This window comes from Paramacrobiotus metropolitanus, unplaced genomic scaffold, assembly GCF_019649055.1.
Source record: "Paramacrobiotus metropolitanus isolate TYO unplaced genomic scaffold, Prichtersi_v1.0 Parri_scaffold0000022, whole genome shotgun sequence".
Taxonomy (NCBI): Eukaryota; Metazoa; Tardigrada; class Eutardigrada; order Parachela; family Macrobiotidae; genus Paramacrobiotus; species Paramacrobiotus metropolitanus.
In genome coordinates, this window is record NW_026570242.1 from 769,180 (window position 1) to 791,892 (window position 22,713).

The 22,713-nt window shown below is 43.8% G+C and overlaps 3 protein-coding genes across 4 annotated transcripts; 1 reads left to right on the forward strand and 2 right to left on the reverse strand.

Moving 5' to 3' along the window:
- Nucleotides 1–644: 644 nt before the first annotated feature.
- On the reverse strand, nt 645–6,820 carry LOC129586869 (max-binding protein MNT-like). 2 transcript variants are annotated; one of them, XM_055480339.1, is made up of 6 exons: nt 6,306–6,820; nt 4,893–5,076; nt 4,551–4,607; nt 4,349–4,463; nt 1,752–1,941; nt 645–1,667 (listed from the first exon to the last, which is right to left on the reverse strand). In XM_055480339.1, the coding sequence occupies exons 1-6, from the start codon at nt 6,433–6,435 to the stop codon at nt 907–909; spliced, it is 1,437 nt and encodes a 478-aa protein (XP_055336314.1). In that variant the 5' UTR covers nt 6,436–6,820; the 3' UTR covers nt 645–906. The 2 variants fall into 2 exon arrangements, with proteins under 2 accessions (XP_055336314.1, XP_055336315.1); XM_055480340.1 differs by lacking the exon at nt 6,306–6,820 and adding an exon at nt 5,216–5,361.
- Nucleotides 6,821–9,755: 2,935 nt separating this feature from the next.
- Nucleotides 9,756–13,772, reverse strand: LOC129586712 (RING finger protein 10-like). The gene is made up of 10 exons (XM_055480066.1): nt 13,279–13,772; nt 12,710–12,888; nt 12,356–12,558; nt 12,203–12,293; nt 11,946–12,130; nt 11,721–11,866; nt 10,949–11,654; nt 10,733–10,879; nt 10,430–10,670; nt 9,756–10,310 (listed from the first exon to the last, which is right to left on the reverse strand). Exons 1-10 carry the CDS (start codon nt 13,388–13,390, stop codon nt 10,029–10,031), a joined length of 2,292 nt encoding a protein of 763 aa, XP_055336041.1. The 5' UTR covers nt 13,391–13,772; the 3' UTR covers nt 9,756–10,028.
- A 414-nt stretch (nt 13,773–14,186) lies between these two features.
- LOC129586684 (cohesin subunit SA-2-like) lies at nt 14,187–21,038 on the forward strand. The gene is made up of 14 exons (XM_055480024.1): nt 14,187–14,388; nt 14,754–15,072; nt 15,476–16,091; nt 16,755–16,959; nt 17,035–17,298; nt 17,363–17,621; nt 17,752–18,229; nt 18,401–18,556; nt 18,621–19,160; nt 19,222–19,542; nt 19,607–19,851; nt 19,920–20,039; nt 20,178–20,534; nt 20,613–21,038. Exons 2-13 carry the CDS (start codon nt 14,795–14,797, stop codon nt 20,527–20,529), a joined length of 3,834 nt encoding a protein of 1,277 aa, XP_055335999.1. The 5' UTR covers nt 14,187–14,388; nt 14,754–14,794; the 3' UTR covers nt 20,530–20,534; nt 20,613–21,038.
- Nucleotides 21,039–22,713: the final 1,675 nt, after the last annotated feature.

Genomic DNA, 22,713 nt, shown 5'->3' on the forward strand with positions numbered 1-22,713 from the left:
TGCAGTTGGCGCACTACACACATTCTAATGCGCTTGTACAATGTATTACTCACCGTAGGTCTGGTACTGTCCGTGTTCAAAAGATTTCATCTTCGGTCTTAATTTTCAAGCATGCCAATCGTGTACAGCATTGTAAATTAATATAGATATTAGCAATATAATACTTATGGTTAACTTAAAATCGTTATGGAATCACCGCATAATTTACCGGTTAGTCTAACTCATTTGCTTGATACAGTATTGTACATCTTGTAACGCAATGTGATTTGCACGATACTGATGGATAGGCCTTCTACTAAAGTACAGAAGCATAGATATGCATTCTGTGCTTATCGTTAGATAAAATACAATAATATAGATATGTAGCGTGCTATCCATTGTTTTCAGAACCTAGCGCTAGTTTTTTTTATTTCTTTAGGTTTATTCTGTGTAATGTTTTTACATTAGAGTGTTTGAAATTGAAAAGAACTACATTATTTACCCATACAGGTATCTGTACCGTACATTACTATTTTCACAATACTTAATATAATAACAATATTATGTTGAGCCGTTTCCATGATGTACGACTTGTAAAACAAAATATTAGCACAATAATATGGTGCATGGTTTATTGTACACTTTACGTCGACTGTGGCCGGAAATTACTTAAACACCGTTTAATTTCTGAAATGGTTTTTTGCGTCGACGGAAGCGCAGCAAGTTTACAGCCAAGTAAATTTGCCAAAACGGTATCAGGGTAATAAAGGGAAAACAATGCAAACAATATTTTACGAAACAATTTGGCAGCGATTCTTTTCATAATACATATGGAATCAGAGATACTACGCGTAACGTTCCAAACAACACAAATCTTTTTTTGGTGTGCGTTAATTTGCCATCGTGGTAAAAATATGAAAACGAATACTACGAAGATGACGGCGAATCTGAACGGGGCGGATTGGCCGCTGCTTGGACCTGTTGGCCGTAGAGACTTCCGAGGGCGGGCATCATAACGACATGCGGAATCTGTCCGGCTGTCCCGTTGCTGACCGGCACAAGGAACTGATTCATGGGAAACATGGACATGGGGAATCCAGAACGCGCGTAGAAAGGGAATGCTGTAAGGTTGTGATCTGGCCAATAAGTGGCGTTGTTGATCATCGGTACGGTCATGTTTTCCGTATACGGAACCGCAATTTTCGAGAGACCATTTAATCCACAGTTTTCTTGAACCGATGGAGAGAGGTGCGTCTCCAGAGCGGGAGAGATTGGCGACAGCACCGGCGATGCTTTGGTTCGGTCCAGAAACATTCCATCCTGCTGATCTTGTAAGATGCGCAGTTTAATCGGCAGTACTTTTTTCCCTTCTGCACTGGCTGGACTCTTCACCGGTGGAGAAGCCGGTGTGCTGGCTGTCGGTTCGGAACTGGTTTCCCGTAGGATTTCCGTTACCGACTTTATGGGCGGCCGACGGGACTTGGCAGGGCTATCGCTACTGTCAGGGTCACGCGATTTCTTCCGTGTCGCGTTAGAATCGTTGCTGCGTTCAGGCGGGGAACTCGACCCAGCGCTGCGTCGTGACGGGCTTACCGGCGCGGTGGACCGCGATGTACTGCTCTGTTCCGGCTGCTGGGACGAGGTGTGTGACCTATCGTCTGAGGGTTTGTATAACGGTGCTGGAGAGCCTACAGAAACACAGTTCAGAGTAACCTTTATGTAAACACCGAGATACGGGCCCAACCACAAACCAAACAGATAAGCTTGCTTACCCGGCGCAGTGCAGGTGGCCTGACTGTCTGCATCGTCCTCGTTACTGTGCAAATACGCCAGAACATCAAAGCAGGGATTGTTTGCCATCACCTCACGTTTCAGGTCGATAAAGCGCTGCTGTGATGAAGTCTTCTCCTTTAGAACCCGCTCGTGGTCCCGCTGCAGTTGCTCGCTTTGTTTTTGGAGTTGCTAAAACAAAAGAATCACACATACAGAAATCTATTGACCCTGGCATACAGTAAACAACGCCTACAGCATACGCATTGCAACTACGGTCTCTATCTTACATAATGGACGCGCGAGCACTTAACTTTTGCATTCAGTCATTTCAGAGATAAGTTTAAGATAAGTTTTAATTTATAACAAATAAAAAATATTAATGAATATTTTTAAAGATATAATATTGTTGTTGTGCAGCGTGCAATATGCGCGCATGTTTTTCCGAAGAAAATTTCTGCTGCCGGCTGTTTGCTTGCCGGGTGGGACGGGACTGAGTAATCTGCGTTTGACACATGCAGCCTGGTCTTTGTTTGGTGGTGACGCAAATCATTAGTCATCGGCGGCAGTGGCAGCCGGCGCGCCACACACACACAGTGCGGCTCGGTGGCAATTTGGCTCGTATCGGCAGTTTTTTCTCCTTGACATTGACCGTCAAACACACAAGCACACAAATTTAGAGCTCCAACTGTGGCACAAGTGCTCACGCCGGGCGCTTATCTTCACGCTCTACCGCCGCTTGGAAACTTCGCAAACAGCGCACAAATCAGCCAAATGATTCCAAAAACATATACCCGGCTATTTTTAGCTGGCAGCAAAAACGTGCAGCCGCGTGACTTATGCTTTATGTTGCTGCATAAAAGGCTGGGTTGAAAAACCTCGATGGAAATTGTACAGTAGCTCACGTGGGCCAATTGTAAGCGACAGGAAACAGCATTTCCACGTTGTACACTGCATGCCAGCCGGCAATGCCGGTGTGCTTATCGTGAAAATGGATCAACTATGTTAAGTTTTGTGACAGAAAAACAGCCGGAAAAAGTAAAACCTGGGAATGTTTACACTTCCGACTGCTGCCGTACTTCGTGTACAGTATTATGCCTTAAAAATACCGTTAATAAATCTTAGGCGTTTAAATAAACCGCCACTTAAAACAACAGAAAAATATTTATATGTAAATACGTAATGCCAAAACATTGTAAAATTCATACATCGCTTTCTACCATTAGGAGGATAGTGCCATATCGTTGAGAACAGCATTACTCTCCACATTGTTTTACGACCGCAACCGTTTAACTGTAGGGCTGCATTTTGAAATTCAAGGGCAATATTTCGGTGAAATCGTTAGGTTAGGCGGGTAAAACCCGGTTTGTATTTCCCGAAGCGGCCGGCGCACAATCGATTTATTTGGCAATGGAGCGCGCGTGATGGGCGCTCGCGTGCCGGATAGGTTGATCCGGCAGACCTTGTAAGGCTATAACGTGGCAGTGTTTTTATGAATAGCATGCGCCCGATGACGCAAATGGGAAGATGCGAGCATGCGTGGGATGCTCTGCGTAAATAAAACATTTACTCATTATAACTTGGGCAATCTGCGCTGCTCCAAGTGGGCCGCTAAGGCTGCCGGCTGCGTGCGCGCCTGTAGTCTGTCTTGTGCATGCACGGGCGGGATATTGGCCTGGGATACTGCTTATCAATGTGTTAACGCATGTGCACCCGATCGATTTGTGAATTTCGGGCGGATGAGGTATATACTCTTCTCGCAGCCTCGTAACCCGCAATTTCCCGTTACGCGAATGCCCAACGTGGCTCGATTGATGCGTGCCAATAATTCTACAGAGGAGTATGGTGCATTGTTATCCAGAAAGAGTGTTGTTTTCCAGTGAATTGAAAAAAAACATTTAACCAGCTTGAGGAATTCCTGATAAAACTTATAAAAAAATGAAGAAGGATTTCAGCTTGCAAATTCCACGATTACTTAAACGCGTAGATGGGAAAAATAACCAGAATTCACTTCTTTGTACGGCACCGGCAAGAATCGTTTATAGACTACCGGAAATACCGCATACAAGCTAAACTTTCCCTGTTAACGGTGTGTGCACGCGTAATTAATGCTTTCACCTGAGTGAGCGCATTTATAATCGGTGGGGCGTCGCCCACATCGACATTTCATTTCATGCTTCTTTCTGCAAGCGGGAGACACCGGGAAATGGGATACTTTTATCCTCATGACGTCTGTCCTAAGGACGTATGTTCCCAACCTTCTAGGTCAAAATTGTGACCTTTACAGGCACGTGAGGTGGTTAAGTAGTGCATAGTATAGAAATCACCAGCATACTGGTGCCGCCTGTAGTTAGATTACAGTGACTTTGTAGTTTTGCCCATAATTGCCAACTCTCTTCCTGTTATAATCTCGGCAACGATTTAATTTTATATATGTACACTCATGCGGATTAAAACATTAGCAAGGTATACATGCCAGTTTATTGTTTGCTATACGGTTATGCACCGCTGCATTGTCTGTTTTGTGCGTGTGGATCCAATGCAAAATAAAAAACTTACATTCCCAAAATAATTAAATAAATAATTTACCGTAGTTTACCTGTATGCAGCGGACGGCACTTTTAAGCACAGCCAAATGTGACGCTTTTTTCTCGTCATCGGTTTCCATAACTTCGTGCTTCAGCGATTCAAAGCAGTCCTTCAGATGCGCCCTCCTTATAAAACCAAATCATTCTGACGTTGCCCGGTTATGGTACACACTTCATGCTCACGATTTTTCCACTAATGTTTAGTATTCCTACCGATTTTTCTCCAGCACATTGTGAACGCTTCGGTTTTCCGTGTTTGGTTTGATGCCACTGCAAAACAGCGAAAATGCATTACGTGATCCGTATACGTAAAATAATTCACGAAAGCATGATATACGTTAGTATTTATAATTATTTACAGGACTATTTATATTATGCTGCATTTTTGGTGGGCACGTTCTTCTTTCATTATTAATATGTATACCAGTACCATGGTTATTAAAATATATACCGCCCGTACCGGCATCAGCCAAGTAGGTAAAACATGTGATATAACCTGTAGTAGCTGAAACAGTGGAACCGTAATTTTAATCGTACGTCCTTAATTGTGCATACCCTCTCTTGGCTTTTTCCTTCTCGCGTGACATGGATGGTGGTACTTTTCGCTTTGTTGGCCGCTTTTTTGCGCACTCAGACTCTTTGGATGTGTTGGAGTCGCTATCCAGCTGTCCGCTGCCATCTGAATTGTCCCCGCTCGTACATGAAATGCTGTTTGATGACGATGCCTTCGTTATATTTCCTAACAACGAACAAAATTATTAAAAGTGCTTAAACACATTTCTTTAAACGCCATTGCATTACTGGCATGTTTATTATTTCACCAAACGAAATTTTTTATAAAATTTCAGAGATCGCCTACAACACTATAATAGGCCCACCTTTTTATTTGCGCATAGAAGCTTATTATAACTGTTATTAAATCACTAAACTCTACGTTTTTAATTCCGCCATCCCAAGCTTGAAATTATGCGGACAGGGGCATGCAAAGTACCGCACAGGCCGCATCACGATTAAAACTTAATGCAAAAAACGAAAGTGTAAGAATTATTGCTGCATCGGTTGAATGCAATTTTTGCCGATATTATGTGGCACACATGGTATTGAGAAGGGAATGATGTGCCGAGGCACGTGCAACGGCGCAGTACAATAGATCCATGCATGTGCATCGCACGTCACGGAAAACTTGCAAACCGTGTACTACTGTAAAGACCTACTGTGTTCCTTGATACACTGTTTATAGGCACACTGCACAGCATACGAAACGATGTACGAATGTGCTTGCACCCAAAGTTCTAGCGATACGGAAATCATTAATCGGAGATGGGCCACCCGTCGTGAAAGCAGGTGCAAAATAAATACACATTTCTCAGGAAATTATTCCTGGGAGGTTTGGTTTGTCAAAACTTAAAAATTTTATGTTTTTGATACTTCCCACGCACGGAATAATTTTGTCGCGGTAACATGTAACAGCAATACGAAAATATTTTAAATTAAGCATAATTCTTTACTGAGTATTAAAATACCTCACCAAAATCGAAGGGCTAATGTCGTACACCACATAATCAGGAAACTGATGTAATTAATAATTTATGAAATCGATCGTCGTCTGCGCCGGTATCTAAAGCCACGTGAATCTTTAGCTACATTAATAATAATATACGTGACAGTAAGATTACCGGCATTGTCGATAAATTTGTTAGTACCACGATTAGATCACATGCGTTAGAACTTTGTCGGTTCAAACTTCCATGCTGCATAAATTCAGCATTCAGGCTATTCATGTTGTAAATTACTAATGTAGAAAATAGTGAAAATATGTTATTTTAAATTGTAATTAAATTTCAAGTTGCGTCTTGACAGTAGATTCTATTCCAGTAACAATATTCTCATTATATAAGTTACGAAATGTAGTTTTGGCAAGACCATAAGCCGATAAAAAAAGGAAAGTGAAAGCGTCGATTAACCAACCTTTTTCACGATCGAGCACGGTTCCGGCGGCGATCTGGTCAGCGGAAGGCGTCTCCGATTGGCAGACGTTGGCGCCCGTATCATTATGATCGATGTAGCGAGCCGCTTGCAGCAGTACGTCGAGGCTCATGCCGACAGATGCGTACGGGTATTATGCACGTGTGGTGGCCACTTGACCACCGCAGTCGCACCACACACTGACACACAACGTACACACACACACACTAGTTAACCACGTTGTCCGAACAGCAGACAAAACCCTCAGCGTCCTTCTAACGTAGCGCACGCTGTGTGAAGCATGCGGTTGCCATGCTCGTTTCCGGCATCAGCACACCAGCCTCGAAACGCTAACTATAGTCATGCTGTTGAAAGCAGACTTCTGCATCGCTGCCTCGGCGCTGAACAAAGCCCGGACACAGCAAGTGCTAAAGGGCGGCTGCCGTACTATGCCGCCCGGTGATCATCACTACAGTCGTACTGTGTATTAATATACGTGTGTGTGCGGCGGCGCCGTGTTGCATATACGCATATGTGTGTGTTGAATTTACATTGGCGTTAGTCAACGTGGGCTCTGTTTGCATCGCTTGTTGTCAAGTCTTTATTTCAGCGTGCAGTGTCAAGTTAAGGGCGGGAAGAGCAGTGGAGAAAAGCGGCCTAACAAACAACCGCAGTTGGATATCTGGGCTTGTGTATAGGCTGGCGCTAGCGTTGTGCTTGCAGCAGTTAGGGCGAAAACGGCCGTGTCTACGTGGAACTGCCGAGAGGAAGCGTGACGTGACATGCGTTGGCAATGACTCTACCTCCGTTGTCCGTACTACGGAGTGTACAAAGGCAGTACGCTGTGCCGGCTCGCCGCGCCGTATGCAAGCATGGAAAAAACGTGAGCGTCTCCATGGCAGACAACAAGACCGGAGCTACACTACACTGCTTACCGGTTAGTACCACTGCCACACTACTGTACAACCGACAACGCACTCACAACCGCGGCATTAAATGAATACAGGAACATGCGGCACTGTTGTTCCGTGGGACGAATACAAATGCAGAGTTTAACGCGTCAACGTGGTAAAGTGTTGTATTACCATTTACCAGTAGCAGTACGCCTTTGATCGGGCTATATAATAGACAAACGAATGTTAAACAAAATTATTTAAGTAGCTATAGTTTATACTGATGTAAGTATTAGATGTAATTGTAGAAAGGCTTCGAAAATGATTACATAAAAATAAACGAAATTAAGAAATCAAGAAAAAAAACACTACCGGAGTGTGTATATGATATTAAAGCGTCCAATTTAGGAGAGCTTCGCGTGTGCTCTGTTTACGAATATAAATATTTTTTATTATTTCACAGTTAATATTATCGTACCTTTTCTCATAAAAGGTAGGTGCTGTATGCGACGAAGTACAGTACTGTGGCACGTTTGCCGGGTTGTTAGTTGTTACTTGTTCGGTGCGCGTTTACCGTTAACCCGTAATGTTCAAGTGCACTTGCCGTCCCGCCCGTTGCCACATTTAATATTGTAGTCGTTAATGGATGCGCAGACCGTGATCATAACAGCGGCATCACTCACGTCAGCAAATTTACAGCACTGGCGTTTAATAAAAACTGTTTCGTATTCTGCAGAACTGGTGTCTATAACGTACATCGTCGCCCTTGACCTTGAATAGGACTTGCAAGTTTGCATTTTCCGGTCTAGGCCGACCGCAGCTAGGGCTCTTACTATTCACTGCAGATAACGAAATATCACGCGGCCGCGCGCAGCCGGTATTTGCAGTCAACGGCTTCCCAGCCATTTCTGCGCTTTAACGTTGGCGGGCAGATGTACCGTGCATAAGCGGTTCCGACAAAGATATGGAAGCCTTACCATAATCAATTTTAATCACAGAAAATTTATTTTTGCGTTCGTAGGTACGCACTACGCACGCTGTGTAAGTACTACTGTGCGAGTCAGGTTACCGATTATTTTGCACGTGTGTTTTTCGGTACAAGTAATCAGTTAAAGACCACAGTAGCGTGCGCGTAGGGCTTGACTTTGCACATACGGCATATAAATATTAATAAATATTATTTTAATTAGTGGCCAAATGCCACAGCTCGAATATATAGAAGTAGTTTCTTCCTGACTCGCTGAATAGTGAATATTTATTACACCTACGCTACTAACTTGTGAATAGTACTGTATGTACAGTACCTAATTACCTATTCACTTACGGTGCATATACTATACGTCTTTGAAAAAGTTTTACCATAACGAGCACGTGGCTTTGTTACAAATGTAGATTTCTTTTTATCCTTGAACTAAGACTGTTTTTCATGTTATTTTGTTTTCGTGTTTATGACGAGTCTGCTGCCTCGGATTGGGTTTGAGCCCAGATTGTGTGCGGACTTTAAACAATTAAACATTAAACATTATACGTAGGTATTCATCCATCGCTATAACCCAGGCATGGCGAACCGTAATAAAGACATTTTTTATGATTAAGAAGACAAGAATGTGGGAAACGACCGGAAACGGCGGCGCAGCGGTGTCGCTCTGACGTCAGTCGTCCGGTACGGCACGTGCCGCTGGTCTATTTTTATAACTGACTTGATCCTGCCGTTGGATTGCTCCAGTTGCGTTGAGGTGTACTGCGTTGAATAGATCGATAAACGCATAGGACTTCCACAACGGTGAACGGGGAATATCCGACTGTTGAATGAATGTAGCGCATGCAGCATGCTGGCTCTGGCTGACGATTTTACTCCGTTAACGAACTTGCGTTTAACGCTAATGCCGTACTCGCATACCTACCTGTACTAGCTATGTATACGAGTAGAATATCTATATCGTTATAAGTAATATAAATATTCGCTATATTATAAGTAATATAATATAAATATTCGCTGTTTTGTTGCATGTTACGAGTGACGACAGAAGAACCCAATCAACGTTCAGAATAGAGATACCTAATTAACGTATTCCCTGTTGAAAGGAAGGCACTGCTACCATGTCGTGTGATCACTGATTAACCGATTATGGGAACAGGAATTTTCTTTTCGTAAAATTTGTAATTCGACTTCTACGTCGGATGCCATACGGCACACCGCACGGTATAATTAATGGGCTGCCTGATGAGAAATATAGATATGCGAGTATAACGTATTATGCCTTTCAGAACCTAATCCTATGTAGGGTATTAATTAAATACTGATTACCGGAAATGTGCTATAACAAACTCAGCATGCCTCAAAGTTCATCCTCGTAAGAAACATTTCCCCGGTCATCTACATTTACGGTATTTCCGGTTTTCTCACGACCAGATATTCTTCAACAGCAAGCACAAAACTCCAGATCAGTAGTCCAGTTCGCAAGGTGGCAATGGCAACGACTTGAACACAAACGAAGTCCAAATTTAACTGAGTATACTATTTATATAACGCACGCATCTCGACCGTAAAGTATTAAAATACGATATTTATTTTAATTTAAAACACCAGATACACCGCAAAAGCCGCGAAGAAAGCTACTACGACATCCAATTCCTAAGTAGATTACAATCAGTTATCATTAAGGCAGTAAACATAATTCTTAAACACAGACATTCACGACTCAAACGACGATTATTAAATCGAAATGGATAAATAATAAACCAAATCTGTTAAATAACAACTGTTCCTTCGCACAAACCATGTTAACAACAAATATTAATTGTTACCGCAATATTTGAATTCCTCATTAGCCTAAACGCGCGGCATCGCTCCCGTAGCGAACAACGTCACCTTGCTGCCTTTCTTCTTCTTCTTCGATCCTTTACCTCCCATGCCTTCCGCCTTGTTACTGCTCATCTCCAGCTGGCTGAAAGCAGCGTCCAGTCCAGCAGAGAAGGATGCTTGGAAATCCGGCGCTGCTCCTTGCTCGTTTTCCTCATCGGAAGATGTTTGCTTCGGGACATGTTTACTCGCAGACTGATTTCCTTCGTTTCCCGTGGACGACTGACGCTGAACTTTCCCTTCGCGCAGCATCTAAATTAGAGAAACTGGTTATTAAAATCTGTTCCAACTAGTTTTTCAGAAATCGCCCAATCTCGATGACAAGAGCCAAGCGTATCTTTGCCAAACTGAAATGAATGCTCTGACCGCACCTGCGCAAAAGATTTCGGCGCTGAAGTACTAGGAGTCAATGTGGCGACTTTGGGTGGAGAAGGCAAAAGCGTTTCGCTGCCAACTGTTGGAAATGCTTCTTCCGAGGCCAAATTCAAATCCTCCATCGTCGGGCTCGGACTGACGGCGGGAAACAGTTCCGACTGCAGACTAAAGGATACCCGTCCGCGAATATCTTTTCGAAACGCATTCTCCGCATCACGCTGGCGCATCATTTCGTCTCTAGAAGCAGAATACGGAACAAATTAGAAAGAGCTTGTGATCGCAGTATCGCTTACACTTACTGCATTCTGATGTTGCGAACATGATGGCGTTGGTCGATTTCCGGCGCGAAACTGTCCAGCACCTCCATGGACACCATCGGCGGCTGCAAGTCCAGTTCAACCACGCTAAATACACACGTCAGCGGCAGGTGCGATAAATACCGATACCTATAAAAACCGTACTGGATAATCCAAAGAGTTCACAGATGGAGAAACCAAACAAGAAATGCAAATTACCGTTTCCGTATTTCCTCGTTAATACTCCATGTATCAACGTCCACCACCTTCCCAGTGATCTCCAACGGCGCTTCTCGGACATGTCCATACTGTGCTGTCAGCATTCGCACGTTAATCGGATGCAAATAAATATGCTGCCCGTCTGCTGCCTGATAAAAATAGTGCACTCCAGTAGGGATTTCTCCAGAGCCACGTGATCGTCCGGAATATGTCGACGAGGATCCAGTTGGAGATCCCACAATGCCCTCGCTCCCAGAATGCTCAGCTACCTGTGTAAGTGCCGAGTTTGACGCCGACGGCATATCTCTCCCATACTCGCTCTGCCGATTGTCAGATTGCGCTGCCTTTCGATCGGCCATCGTCTCGAGAGTGAAATCGTCCTCCAGTGAGCCCAAGACGACTTCCTCCTCGGAGAAAGCGCAAGCATACTTCTTGGAGCTTTTTGCAGGTGCCCGAATAATGGGCTCGGGTTCGGTTTTCGTATCTTTGACCACCGTAGGGGAGGAAGAAGGAATCACCACGCCCGAAGAGTTTTCGCGGCGAACGCCCAACTGTTTCAGCGCTGCCTCGATGAAACAACATTCCGGATTATCCTTTTCGGTCTCTAAGGCGAATTTCAGCTCATGCTCCTCCCGATTGAGAATTTCTTCCGTCAACTGGTCAGGACGAATCAACAACAACTTGGAAAATTCCAACGAAACAGCATCTGCAACACCCATGCAAGCGTTAGCACCCTAACGCATTCTATGTACCAATACAGACATCACTGTACCTTGCAGATTATTAAATTTCCCATCGGTGTTATTTGGATCCCACTGACTAACCGGATAAGCCCGTACAGAATTCTTTTGGCGCACCATCAATCGCATAGTGATTTCACTGCCAACGCTTATGGGCTCCACAATTTCCGTTACGACACTGAAAACATAAACTCGGACGGTTACAATACAAGCAGCACGATTATTATGTAATTATAAACGTATGCACAAAAATGAACCTTTTCAAATCTTTCGCATAAACAGATTCGTAGCAGATGGGACATTTTCGATAACTTGCATCCGACAGAGCCAAATAATGCAGGATACATGCCCAACAGTAAACGTGGCCGCAGCGCGTCATCTTGGCAGCAACGGGTGGATGCAAGCAAATCGGGCAGTTCAGCTGTTCAGACTGAAACACTTTCTGCAACAGATTTGTTCGTTACTGTTAGACCCACTAGGATCGCCAGTCGAAAGATAAAAAAACCGTACTTACTATCAACTCAATATTGCTCCATTCCACCAAAACATCCGGATCCACCTGGTGAATGGAATAATCGCCCGCATCCTTGACAATGAACTGGCATCTGAAAAATAATCCCCAAAATCAGCTGCACGAAGAAAGCGTAAGTAGAAATGCGGTACTTACGTGGCCTGCAGAAAATTCTCCTTGTTGTAACGTGGCTGGAAATAGTATCGATGCACCTGCTGACCACGTCGACCACCATGAAACCCTCCATGATCACCGCGATGTCCGTAGCTGAAGTTCAACAGATGATTGTAGTTGTGCTTACGTGTTCCCTGTTCCGCACCATTCAATCCCAGCTCATCGAATGATCCGAGGCCCTGGGGCTGCAGCGAATAGCACCATGGTTAAGGAATCACAAAAACATCCGCCCATGGTGCCACATCCTATTCAGTCGCGACTCACAACACGATATTTTAATAACAATTAATAAGGATCAAATTTAATGGCAGACCATTAAACACCAATGGAAATCACCTGGTTTCCTCCTTTGGATGATCCCACCGTTTTCGCAGATTTAGATTCCCTCTGAGATGCAGCGCGCGACTGATTCTGCACGTTTCCGCTGCGATTGCCTCCTCGTTGACGGGTAAATGAGCTTCCGCTCGGCTGAGAGCTGCAAGCTTTAACTGGGGAGGCATTTCCATTCGCGCCACCTTGTAAAACAATCAGCAGAGTTAATTCAGCCCAAAAAGAGCAAACAAAAAAATCCAAATGATGCCAAAATATCAGGCTAACGGAAGTCTCTAAACATTGCTGACTGCAGCTCAAAACAACATTCCCACAAAATAGCGTGAATGGCCCACACTCTGTAGCGGATATTCTGTTTGATCAAACGTACAGGCAAACAACTTGTTTCACTCGGTTTTAAGGATTGAAAGGCTGCAGAAAGAAGAGCGAAAAGATCCGATACGCACAGCATCGATATGAGAACAGTATTCCAAAAAAACTTGAAAGTCGAATTAAAATCAGGAAAGTTAACATTAACGGAGCAGTAATCAAATCATCAGTTTTCGCATGAGGACAGGAGACAGTGCAGTCAGTACCTTGCTGGAGGCGGGTAATGCTGCCATTTACGCAGCTTCCTTGCTGAGCAGGACTTGGATTCCCGTAGCGTTTCATCTGCTTGTCCATCTTGTCGGTATCGTCCCTTTGCATGGGCTAATTTGAGAGAAGGATTCTCCCAAACGTTCACGAGTTTGGCAGTCAAAAGAGGCTCGCCACCGTCGAGGAAAACATTTGCACTCGAATTGTTATAACAATGTTCCATGATACTAATAAAATCACAAATCCATTTTCCACAAAAACAAATAAAACCAACAAAACTCTTACTAAAGTGCAATATAAAAACGTAAAAAATGTTTTAAAATATGAAAACTGGGGACGGATGGTCCCGAAAGGCGCGAGGAACTCGGGAAGGTCACGGGGAAAAACCTGGAAATCCTAAATCACAATTTGCTGCTAGAATTCAGCCCGAAAGACATGTGAGGACTGAGGACTGATATCGCAATTTCAAATTTGCGAGCAGTGCGTTTGTTTCATAACATTGCTGGCCCAACACAGAGTGGGCCACCACATCGCCACTCAGCAGTTGCACTCGGTTGCGAAGGATATGTACGTACAGTAATCAAACCGAACCGGTCGGTCTGCGGTACGGTGTGATCTACGGTCTATTAGCTGCCTTATTTTAATTTTCAGGTTTTATTAAATCTGTGTTACAGAAAAAGTGAAAACTGTTCACCAGATTTATAATTATAAGTATAAAAATATATTTTTAATTTTACTTTGTAATCGTCTTTTGGCTTGTACAGCTTTTTGTAAAGCCGCCGACTCGGTCGGGCGACCATACCGTGAGCCACCAGGCTGATGAGCGCCAAGGCCGGAACCACACTTTAGAGCATGGCGCCTTTTCATGGCCCGATTTCTGGTTTATTCATTCATTCAAAAAAGTGAACCTTGCCAAAAATGCCAGAAAAAACAAGAACGATTGTAATGATTCTGCCATTTTTTACAACTGGATAGAATTTGCTCCAAATTTTTAAGTTTTGTTACTTCTCATAGTAAATACCTGGATCCAGAAGTACTGAGATATCTGTGTGCAACAAATTCTTTTTCATCTATCTGCCGTTGACGTTGTGATAATCGTAACTGGGAAGGTAAGAGTCGTAAGACTGCAAGAGTGTGAGACCGTGAGAATAGATTGTCAGATTGTGAATTTTTACTGCCATTTCTAACTCATTGATTGCGCTCGTTGCACTTGGAGTTTTGCGCCCTTAAAAATTGAGTGTTTGAATCGCTCAGTCACATCTTTTGGAGTTGATAAATATCCGTTTCTTGTATGTCGTTGTAATACGTTGGATCGCAGCACTTCGTAGTCCGTAATACTTTGTAACAGAATACGGGTGCGCGGAATGCTTCATAAAAATTTGAAACTCTATCTGTCTATCAGTTGCATTTTATGGACCATATAGCTCTGCGAATATAGCGTCAGGCTTATAATGATGCTTGGCTGGCTTTGCAGGGACTGTGTAAAGAACTAGTCAAGTGACGCAGTGCAGTGGCATGGTTAGGATGCCAGGAAGAAATCAGGAGGATTCTCCTGGCATCTCTCCCATCAGGGCCGATTCAGCAGGGGACATGGAGGAGGATCCTGCCGATGTGACGATGGACAGTTTGGAGGCCAGCGAAGGGGTACCTGATCCCTCCGTCTCTGATGCTGGCCCGACTCAAACAGCCCCGCAAGATCGCGAAGAAGGCCAGAGCGAAAGCGACAGTCAAATGAAGGCCCCTGACACTCCGTCTGAAACGAAACTCAGCAATGGGAATCGCAGAACTAACGGGTAAAAGCGTTTAACGCGCTTATCAGCAGTTGCATTTAAGAAATTACGACATGGCTTTAGCAGGTTGTCTGAGCTGGTATTCACTGTATTACTATTGTGAGTTTTAAAGCCAGATTCGGGTAATCTAAGTTTGTAGTTAACTTAGTTTAATTTTTTATAATTTTGTATTGTTAATTATCGGTATAAAGCCTTCCTCGCATATTAAGGAAAACGGGGAGTCTTTTCGACGTGTAGTTTTGTTAATTTTTTTACACGTTTACTGTACAAAATACTGTCCGGAAGATATTGATTCATTTAAGAATTTTAAACTCCTTTTCGTCTGTTTTTTAGATTTTTCTTATGATCTCGGACAGATCAAGCTAAGAAATCGATACTATCTATTTTAGTATGAATTTGTTCGCAGATTTTCCGAGTCTGAGGGTGCCGTCTCCCCACCCGCCGGGGGGTCTGAGAACTCCTCCACTCCGAAATCCGCTGCTCCCACTCCTCAGCGCCCCCGTCGAGCTGCCGCTGCAGTTGCCAATGAGCGCATGGTACTGCGCAAGCGTCCCGCAGCCACTCCCGATGACAAGACGCTCTCCCCGGCCAGCTCTACCCCCGCCAAAGCTTCCAATTCTTCCGCGCCAAAGAAACGGCGCCCCAGGGCGCTGGACAACACAATTACCTCCGCTGACGCCTCCGAAGTCACTCATTCTCCCTTGATGTCCGTCTTGAAAAGCCGCCAACGGAAAGCGGCCGCAGCCGTGCCCGTAGCAGCGCCCAACCGGAAGCGGCAGCGTGTCGGCGAGGATGATTTGTACATTCGAAGTTTATGTGGAATTTTGCGCAGTGGCGAAATGACCATCGGGGGCCTGGTGGACAGCTGGGTGGACACCTATAAACGCGATCATTTGATGGGATTTTTGGAGTTGGCCAACTTCTTTGTCCATAGCTCCGGGTGTAAAGGGAAGATCGGTGCCGGAATGACCAAGCTCGCTGCTGATGAAATTATGAAGCAGCTGACGCCAAAGTTTGAGGAGGTGCGTGGCTTTGAAAATCAGTTCGGCATGATGTGATAAAAAGCAGTAACGTCTGTCTTTTCCTTACTCGATACTCTGTAGCAGCACCCTCTATTTTTTATTGCCTGGGAGGGGAGGGGCAGAGTGCAGGGAGGTTTTAACGCGCATACGTATCTCGGAATGTGTATTAGTGACTTCATTCAGGTAGTCTTGTGTTCCTGCGGAAATCACTTTCCTCTCAACTTCCATATATATTTTAAGTAAAACTATCAATTGAGTGTTTCGGTTCAAAGGAGTTCAGGGACTTCCGGTGCGTGAAGCCATTACAACCGCCCAGCGTGGCAAGGGAAGGCGATTTTCTAAAAATTGCTTTTGTTATTTTTACTGTGCCGACAAAAGTGGTTTTCTCGAGTGCTAGTGAAAAATAAAGAACAGATTAGAAATGAAAAAATTGTTGGCATTTACAGTGTCCTTAGGGACTTCTTTTTCGATCGGTTTTCTGCATCGCGTAAAACCAGTACCGTAAGTACTTCTCGAATAGTACGTTTTATGATATTAAATTATTACAGTATGCTGCTGGGTACGAGTAGTGGTTCTGTGACTTTGCTTCGGCAATGACGCTGGTATTTCCGGTCTCAATGCCCCGTTTACACATTAACTGCTTACAAGTTAATGGTTTTGCAGGATACAAATGATTATCCCCTCATCCGAACGGACAAAGAGTTCAAAAAATTCCGGTCTGACTTCTGCAAATTCTTGCACACTGTCGTGCTTGCCATAAAAGACACGATTCTTTTTGATGACTATTTGATCGACAACTTATTCCGTCTCCTCATCGACATGGCCGATTCGGGCATACGGGCTTTCCGCCATACTGCCACCCTCGGCGGTAAGTTTGCGCGGTTCCTGGTGGGGAAGTGCTCAACTGTTCATCTGTTGTTTCATTTCGTGCTTTGTTGTTTAGTCATGAAGATCTTGACGGGATTAGTAGAAGTCATGGTCCATCAACATCGTATTGTGCAAAATGACCAGCAACAACTCGAACAGGAAGAGAATCGAAAACGCTCGAATCCGCAGCGCGTCCAGATGCTGGAAAGGACATTGAAAGCCCATAGGGACCAAGCCGATAAGGTGAAGGAATGCTTCGAACTGGGCTGCAAGCAGGTGCTCTATATACGCTACCGTGACACGGTTTCGTCGATTCGGGAACTGTGCATGGAAGAAATAGGTAAAATGCCATTATTTTCCATTTTCATATTTTTACAGTTTGCTTACTGGCCTGTTCGTGTTAGGGGTATGGATGAGCATTTATCCGGAACGATTTGTGGATGACAGTTACTTGAAGTATTTGGGATGGACACTGAATGATAAAGAAGCAGCAGTTCGACGGAAATGCTTATCAGCTATTTATCCCTTGTATGAGACCGAAGAGAACGTGGCCCGCCTTCAACTGTTTTCCTCGAAATTCAAAGACAGATTCGTGCAGATGGCAACCGATGTGGATACAGAATGCTGTATTCGGGCTGGGAAAATCTTGATCGCCATGAACAGGTATGGCAAGCATGTTTGTAATGCACGGCTTTTGGATTTTATATAACGATAATTATTGGCTTCCGTTTATTTGAATTGTGTTGATTATTTTATAATTATACCTCATCGGATGTTTTGCGGTTATTCGTAGGTCCATGCCAGAATTATTCGGTGAAGCAGATCTGACTCGAATTTTCGATCTGATATACGTGGCCGATCATAATTTAGCCGTAAGTTCAGCGGAGATCCTCATCAACCATATGACATCAGTAACGGCAGTGGATCGTCAGAATCGGCCGCGTTTTAAATCGGGAAAAGAATGGTCAGATGATACTTTTGACCTGTATTTCCTGATTGCCTTCTCCGTAGCCAACACCAGCAGGAGCACGAACCAGGCGTACTTTGTGGACAGTCTGATCGATGTATGCCCAGCCCTGAAAGCCTGGGAAGCCATGACGGATTTGCTACTAGAAGAATTCGAAGAAGGCACTACACTGCAGCCGCTTAGCGACAAGGAAGAGAAAGAGTTGATAACCGTCATGAGTTATGCCATTAAGCAGACGGCAACTGCCGAAGCACCCGGTGGACGCAGTCACGTCGGAAGGAAACGCAATAAGGACGCCAAACAGGTGCGGTTTTATTTGTGAACAAATCCTATAACTATGTTGTGTAGTGCACGATTTACAGTAAGCGTTTATTATTATAAATGAGTTATTTTACGAGTCCTTGTTCTACTATAGTTATTGGATATTTGAGTGTAAATGGATGGCATTGGGTATATTAAATATTTTTCTTTATAGACCAAAGATGAAGTGACCGATCTGACTACGCACTTCATAGATGTACTTCCTAAATTAATCAGCAAATACAAACAGGATCCCGCCAAGATTACCTTTCTGATCTCATTCCCGCAGTATTTTGATGTTGACTTGTATACTACCAATCACAAAGAAGCGGTAAGGTTTTGATTTGTGTTTCGTACATTCTGCTTCTTTCTAATGTTTTTAATTGTACGTACAGGAACTGGGCACGCTGCTTGATCTCCTGTGTGAAATCTACGAGAAGTACGAGCACGCTCCGCTGCTGAAGGCGGCCGTGAAATCTCTGGACTGTCTGGAGCGTGAAGGCAGCGGAATCGTCAACCGTGTGGCCATCGCCCGGACCACCATTCTAACCAGTATTGTCAACAAATTCCAGGAGGCTTTCCCACACTGGCTGGCCTTCAACGGGGATAACGATCAGGAGCTGGTGTATCACATGGAGAGCAGTGTCAAGCGCCTGTACGCGCTGCTGATAACCAGCGACGGCAGCGATCTGGATATCTGGGACCCCATCCTGCAGACGCTGGAAAGAGCAGTGACGCTGAACTATGCGTCCATTTGTGACTCGACCATTAAGTGTTGTATGTTGCTGCTGTTTTGGAAAATCCGGGCGTTACAGAGAAATGCGGATGGACCTGACGCGGCGATCTTAGAAGAACATCAGAAAAGATTTCAGTACTACGTCGACGTATTGTTAGGGGTGGTGGCAGACCATGATGTGGAGGAAATCGTTTATACTGTAAGCAAAAAAGCTCTGGAAATTAATTAGCCCCTTTTTCATTGGTCTCGTTTTTTTGCAGGCATTTGGATCGGTTATTGATGCAGTTATTGTCCATCAGCCACAGAATGATCGAGTTCCTGATTGGTTTAAAAACCTGTCCTTCCAGCTCAGTGCGGATCAACAAAGTATTCTGTCTAATTATATCGACAAAGAAGTGTTATCCAAGCCTTTGCCCGATGGGGGGTCATCCGCTGCCTTCAATTCAGTGATAGTCGACAAGGAGAAACGGGATGAAGTGGTGTACAAGCGAAGAAAACTGCTTCTCCAGTTCGTCAAAGCGATGTCCTGTGCCATTATCCTTCCTCGTTATGCTTCCGTTGTTTTCAAACATGCTATATCTGTAAGGAATATTTTTGGCGAGAAATTTCTGTGAAAGTATTGTGAGATTTTCGTGTGATGTGTAGAGCAACATGGATTACGGTGATATTATCAAGGAGACCATGAAGCGTCTTCAGGAAGTCAATCCGGTTTATTTCGCGGAGTGTATTGCCGCCAGTCTGGTTGAGATGTTCACTGGTATCGCCAAGAAACGCCGAATTACCCGCGTGAGTCGAGATGTTCTGGATATAAAGGATATGGCCAAGCGGTTTGCGGCCTACTTTGGAACTGACAACGTTCGATCACGCTCTGCTATGGGAGCCCTCCACAAGTATGACGAATTGGGAGATGTTTGGTGCAGATGTACGATGACTTGAATCGTATCTAATTGTTCTGCAGGTATTGTTTCGAGTTCATCAAGGGCGCTGCGAGCCGGGACGATGCTGTCCTTCGGATTATTTTCTTCGATATTTTGAGCGAATTCCATAGTAAATTGCTGCGACCGGATAAAACGAGCTTGTGAGTTGTTCTTGTGGCTTTCTTGATTGATATTTGTTTGAAGAGATCACCCATTGGCCATCGGAAGGGAGCGATTGGCTTGTTGCACTGTAATAGATTTATTGGCCATGAATCCATTGTGTTTTGCGTTTTTCTCAGGGTGAATCTTCTGAACAGCATGGACATCCTGAAGACAAACCCCGGCGAATCAATACCTTCCAATGATCTGTTGTTGCCATTTCTACAGTACCGCAATACTTTAGCTCTCGGTGGAATGGAAGGAGAACCGGATGACAAACATCGTCGAGGTCGTCGCATTAATCCGCCTCAAGGCAAAAAGGGGGCTGTGCTTGAAGGAACTGTGGCCGAGGCTGAGTCTTCAGAAGCCGCGGAAGCTGCCAATCTAGCCGAAGTGAACAATGTCGGACACGATGATGCGACATCCGTGGCGGGAAGTGTACTGGACCCGAATGCGACGGTGGAAATCGAGCAGTCCATGGATGTGGTGTGAGCAGTGTGAGTTCGATTTTCTACGCAACTCATCATCCAGCAATATTAATAGGTAAATCACTGTAAAAGGATATTGTTTTATAGGACCTGATGAATTGGTCCAAACGTTGGGAGGGTTTATTGCGAAAGGAGGACAATAAATTATGGCACAGCATTAGCAGAGTTTCTGTTCAAATCCGGCAGTCATTGTTGTTTCCCTTTTTGTATTTTTGTCTCCTCTCTTTTAAGTTTTACACTTTTTACTGTATTACTAAAATCTTTTCCTCAGAGTCTTGTTGCCATTCACTGGTTTTTCCGTAGTGTTGGACAGAATTATTTTTATTTATCAGTGAATAGGCTTTATTTATTAGTCTAGCGTACTTCTTGTTTGAATTTAATTTTTCAAGTCAGTTTCGTGTGAGTAAAGTAGTGCTGTTTATAGTGAACTGTTGTTTAAATAATAATACTGATGTCGATAAAATATTCTGGTTATCTTCACTTATTTCGAAGGATATAAAGCAACAATGTCGTCGTCGCCAGCTTAACGTTCGTGGTGGCTGACAGGATGGTACAAGCACACCCTTGTTAAATGATATAATGAATATACCGTAATATCTCATTTTTTATGGACAGGACACTTTTCATGAGAACAGCAATGTTCATTATAAAATTAGCGCACCTTACAGATTAGTCATTAAACGTAGCGTAATCGCACAATGGGAAAAAAAGGGAAATTTATCGTGCATACTTTCAGATTATTTTCTAGGTTTCGAATTTTTGATCTCTCAACTTGTATATTCGATAATTTCGATTATATAACTTCTATGCAGTAGTTATAACTTTTAAGTAATTTTTATTAGCATCGAATACGCAGGACGGTGTATTGTAGGCGTAGCATACTAGATAAAATGTGCGTAATTCATCTATAATATTATACAATTTCTTGCAAAGTAAACGATAATGCGATACTACTAAAATAAATACTTTATAAAATTTATGATCAACGTAGAATATCGTAATATTGCCGAGCTTTTTTTCCTGAGTTTATGACCACTTTTTATTACTCGAAGTTGGAATTCAGTTTCAGGTTGAAGTCAGAACATTCTTACAAAATTGTGCATGCCGTTATTGATTTACTGTTACATAGAATTCCGAAAGGAATGCAAAACGGTAGAGATAAAACACAGGAACTGATTCAACGATCTTAAGCGGACATATTATCAAAATTTTACATCTTTACACACATTTGATACGAACGTAATCTATGAGGAATATGGAAAGGTCCATTCCATCGCGGAATTGAAAGGTCACATCCGCGGGGAAGCGGATCCAGTCCATCGCAGAACTGTGGGAGCTGCTGCCTTAGGAGTGCTTCACTTCCGACTTGTAGGTGTGCGTCTCCTTGCCATCCTTGACTTTGTGGTGTTCCTCGGTGTGCTCTTTCCGGTCACATCCACCGCATCCTTTGGTCTCCGACTTGAAGTCGTGGGTCATTTTCCCGTCCTTCACTTCAATCTTTTCCTTGGTCTCGGTTTTGGAGTCCATTGCGAAGATGATAACTGGAGTGGTTACGAGATCAACACAATAATACGGAGTTCAGGAACAAAGTTATACTTAATAGGAATCAGCTTTGTAAGTGCAGGTTAAAATTGCTAGGAATGAACTGCAGAAGCTTGTGCTGGCAGATTAAATACTGCTGTACAAGTGGCATCAAGCTGCATGGTATGCAGGCTCTGAAATTGATTACCATATCGCGAATCTTGCATGATCCGAGGAATCTCCCCGGCGGCAGATTCCACAGTTTAAAGCACTGTACTCAGTGGGCAGTTATCGTGCGTGAACCATTCGTAAGGCATGACTAGTACTGTGCGATAGTGCAGCAAGGTTTGGCCGAAACCGGTATTTTCTGTAAAGGTATGTACATAGTATTGTACACCACGAGATATCGGATTCACATTGTACTCGTATTCCACTTACAATCTGACTAAATGAGGAGGCTACGGTCTATGTTAAAAAGCCAGCGAACAGCCTTTTATGCCCGCTGAGGCTGGTTGATCAATGCAGCCTCTCTGTTGTGACTATAAATAGACTGAAGACAGCGCATTCCGGTGCTGCCAAAAAGCGCAAGCGGAGTGCTGCCTTGCTGTAACGATCGATCGCGCACATGTGTGTGTGAGTGGGTAAATCCGCTCGCATTCACTTACAC

Coding starts and splice junctions, on each gene's coding strand:
- LOC129586712 (XM_055480066.1), bottom strand. CDS start 13,390: ATGCAAAGGGACGATACCGACAAGATGGACAAGCAGATGAAACGCTAC. Junction 12,559..12,709: donor CATCCAAAGGAGGAAACCAG/GTGATTTCCATT, acceptor TATTCGCTGCAG/CCCCAGGGCCTCGGATCATT. Junction 11,867..11,945: donor TATGCGAAAGATTTGAAAAG/GTTCATTTTTGT, acceptor TTATGTTTTCAG/TGTCGTAACGGAAATTGTGG.
- LOC129586684 (XM_055480024.1), top strand. CDS start 14,795: ATGGTTAGGATGCCAGGAAGAAATCAGGAGGATTCTCCTGGCATCTCT. Junction 16,092..16,754: donor TGACGCCAAAGTTTGAGGAG/GTGCGTGGCTTT, acceptor ATGGTTTTGCAG/GATACAAATGATTATCCCCT. Junction 17,299..17,362: donor ACTGTGCATGGAAGAAATAG/GTAAAATGCCAT, acceptor TGTTCGTGTTAG/GGGTATGGATGAGCATTTAT.
- LOC129586869 (XM_055480339.1), bottom strand. CDS start 6,435: ATGAGCCTCGACGTACTGCTGCAAGCGGCTCGCTACATCGATCATAAT. Junction 4,464..4,550: donor AATGTGCTGGAGAAAAATCG/GTAGGAATACTA, acceptor TGGTTTTATAAG/GAGGGCGCATCTGAAGGACT. Junction 1,942..4,348: donor GTGCCGTCCGCTGCATACAG/GTAAACTACGGT, acceptor CTTTTGTTTTAG/CAACTCCAAAAACAAAGCGA.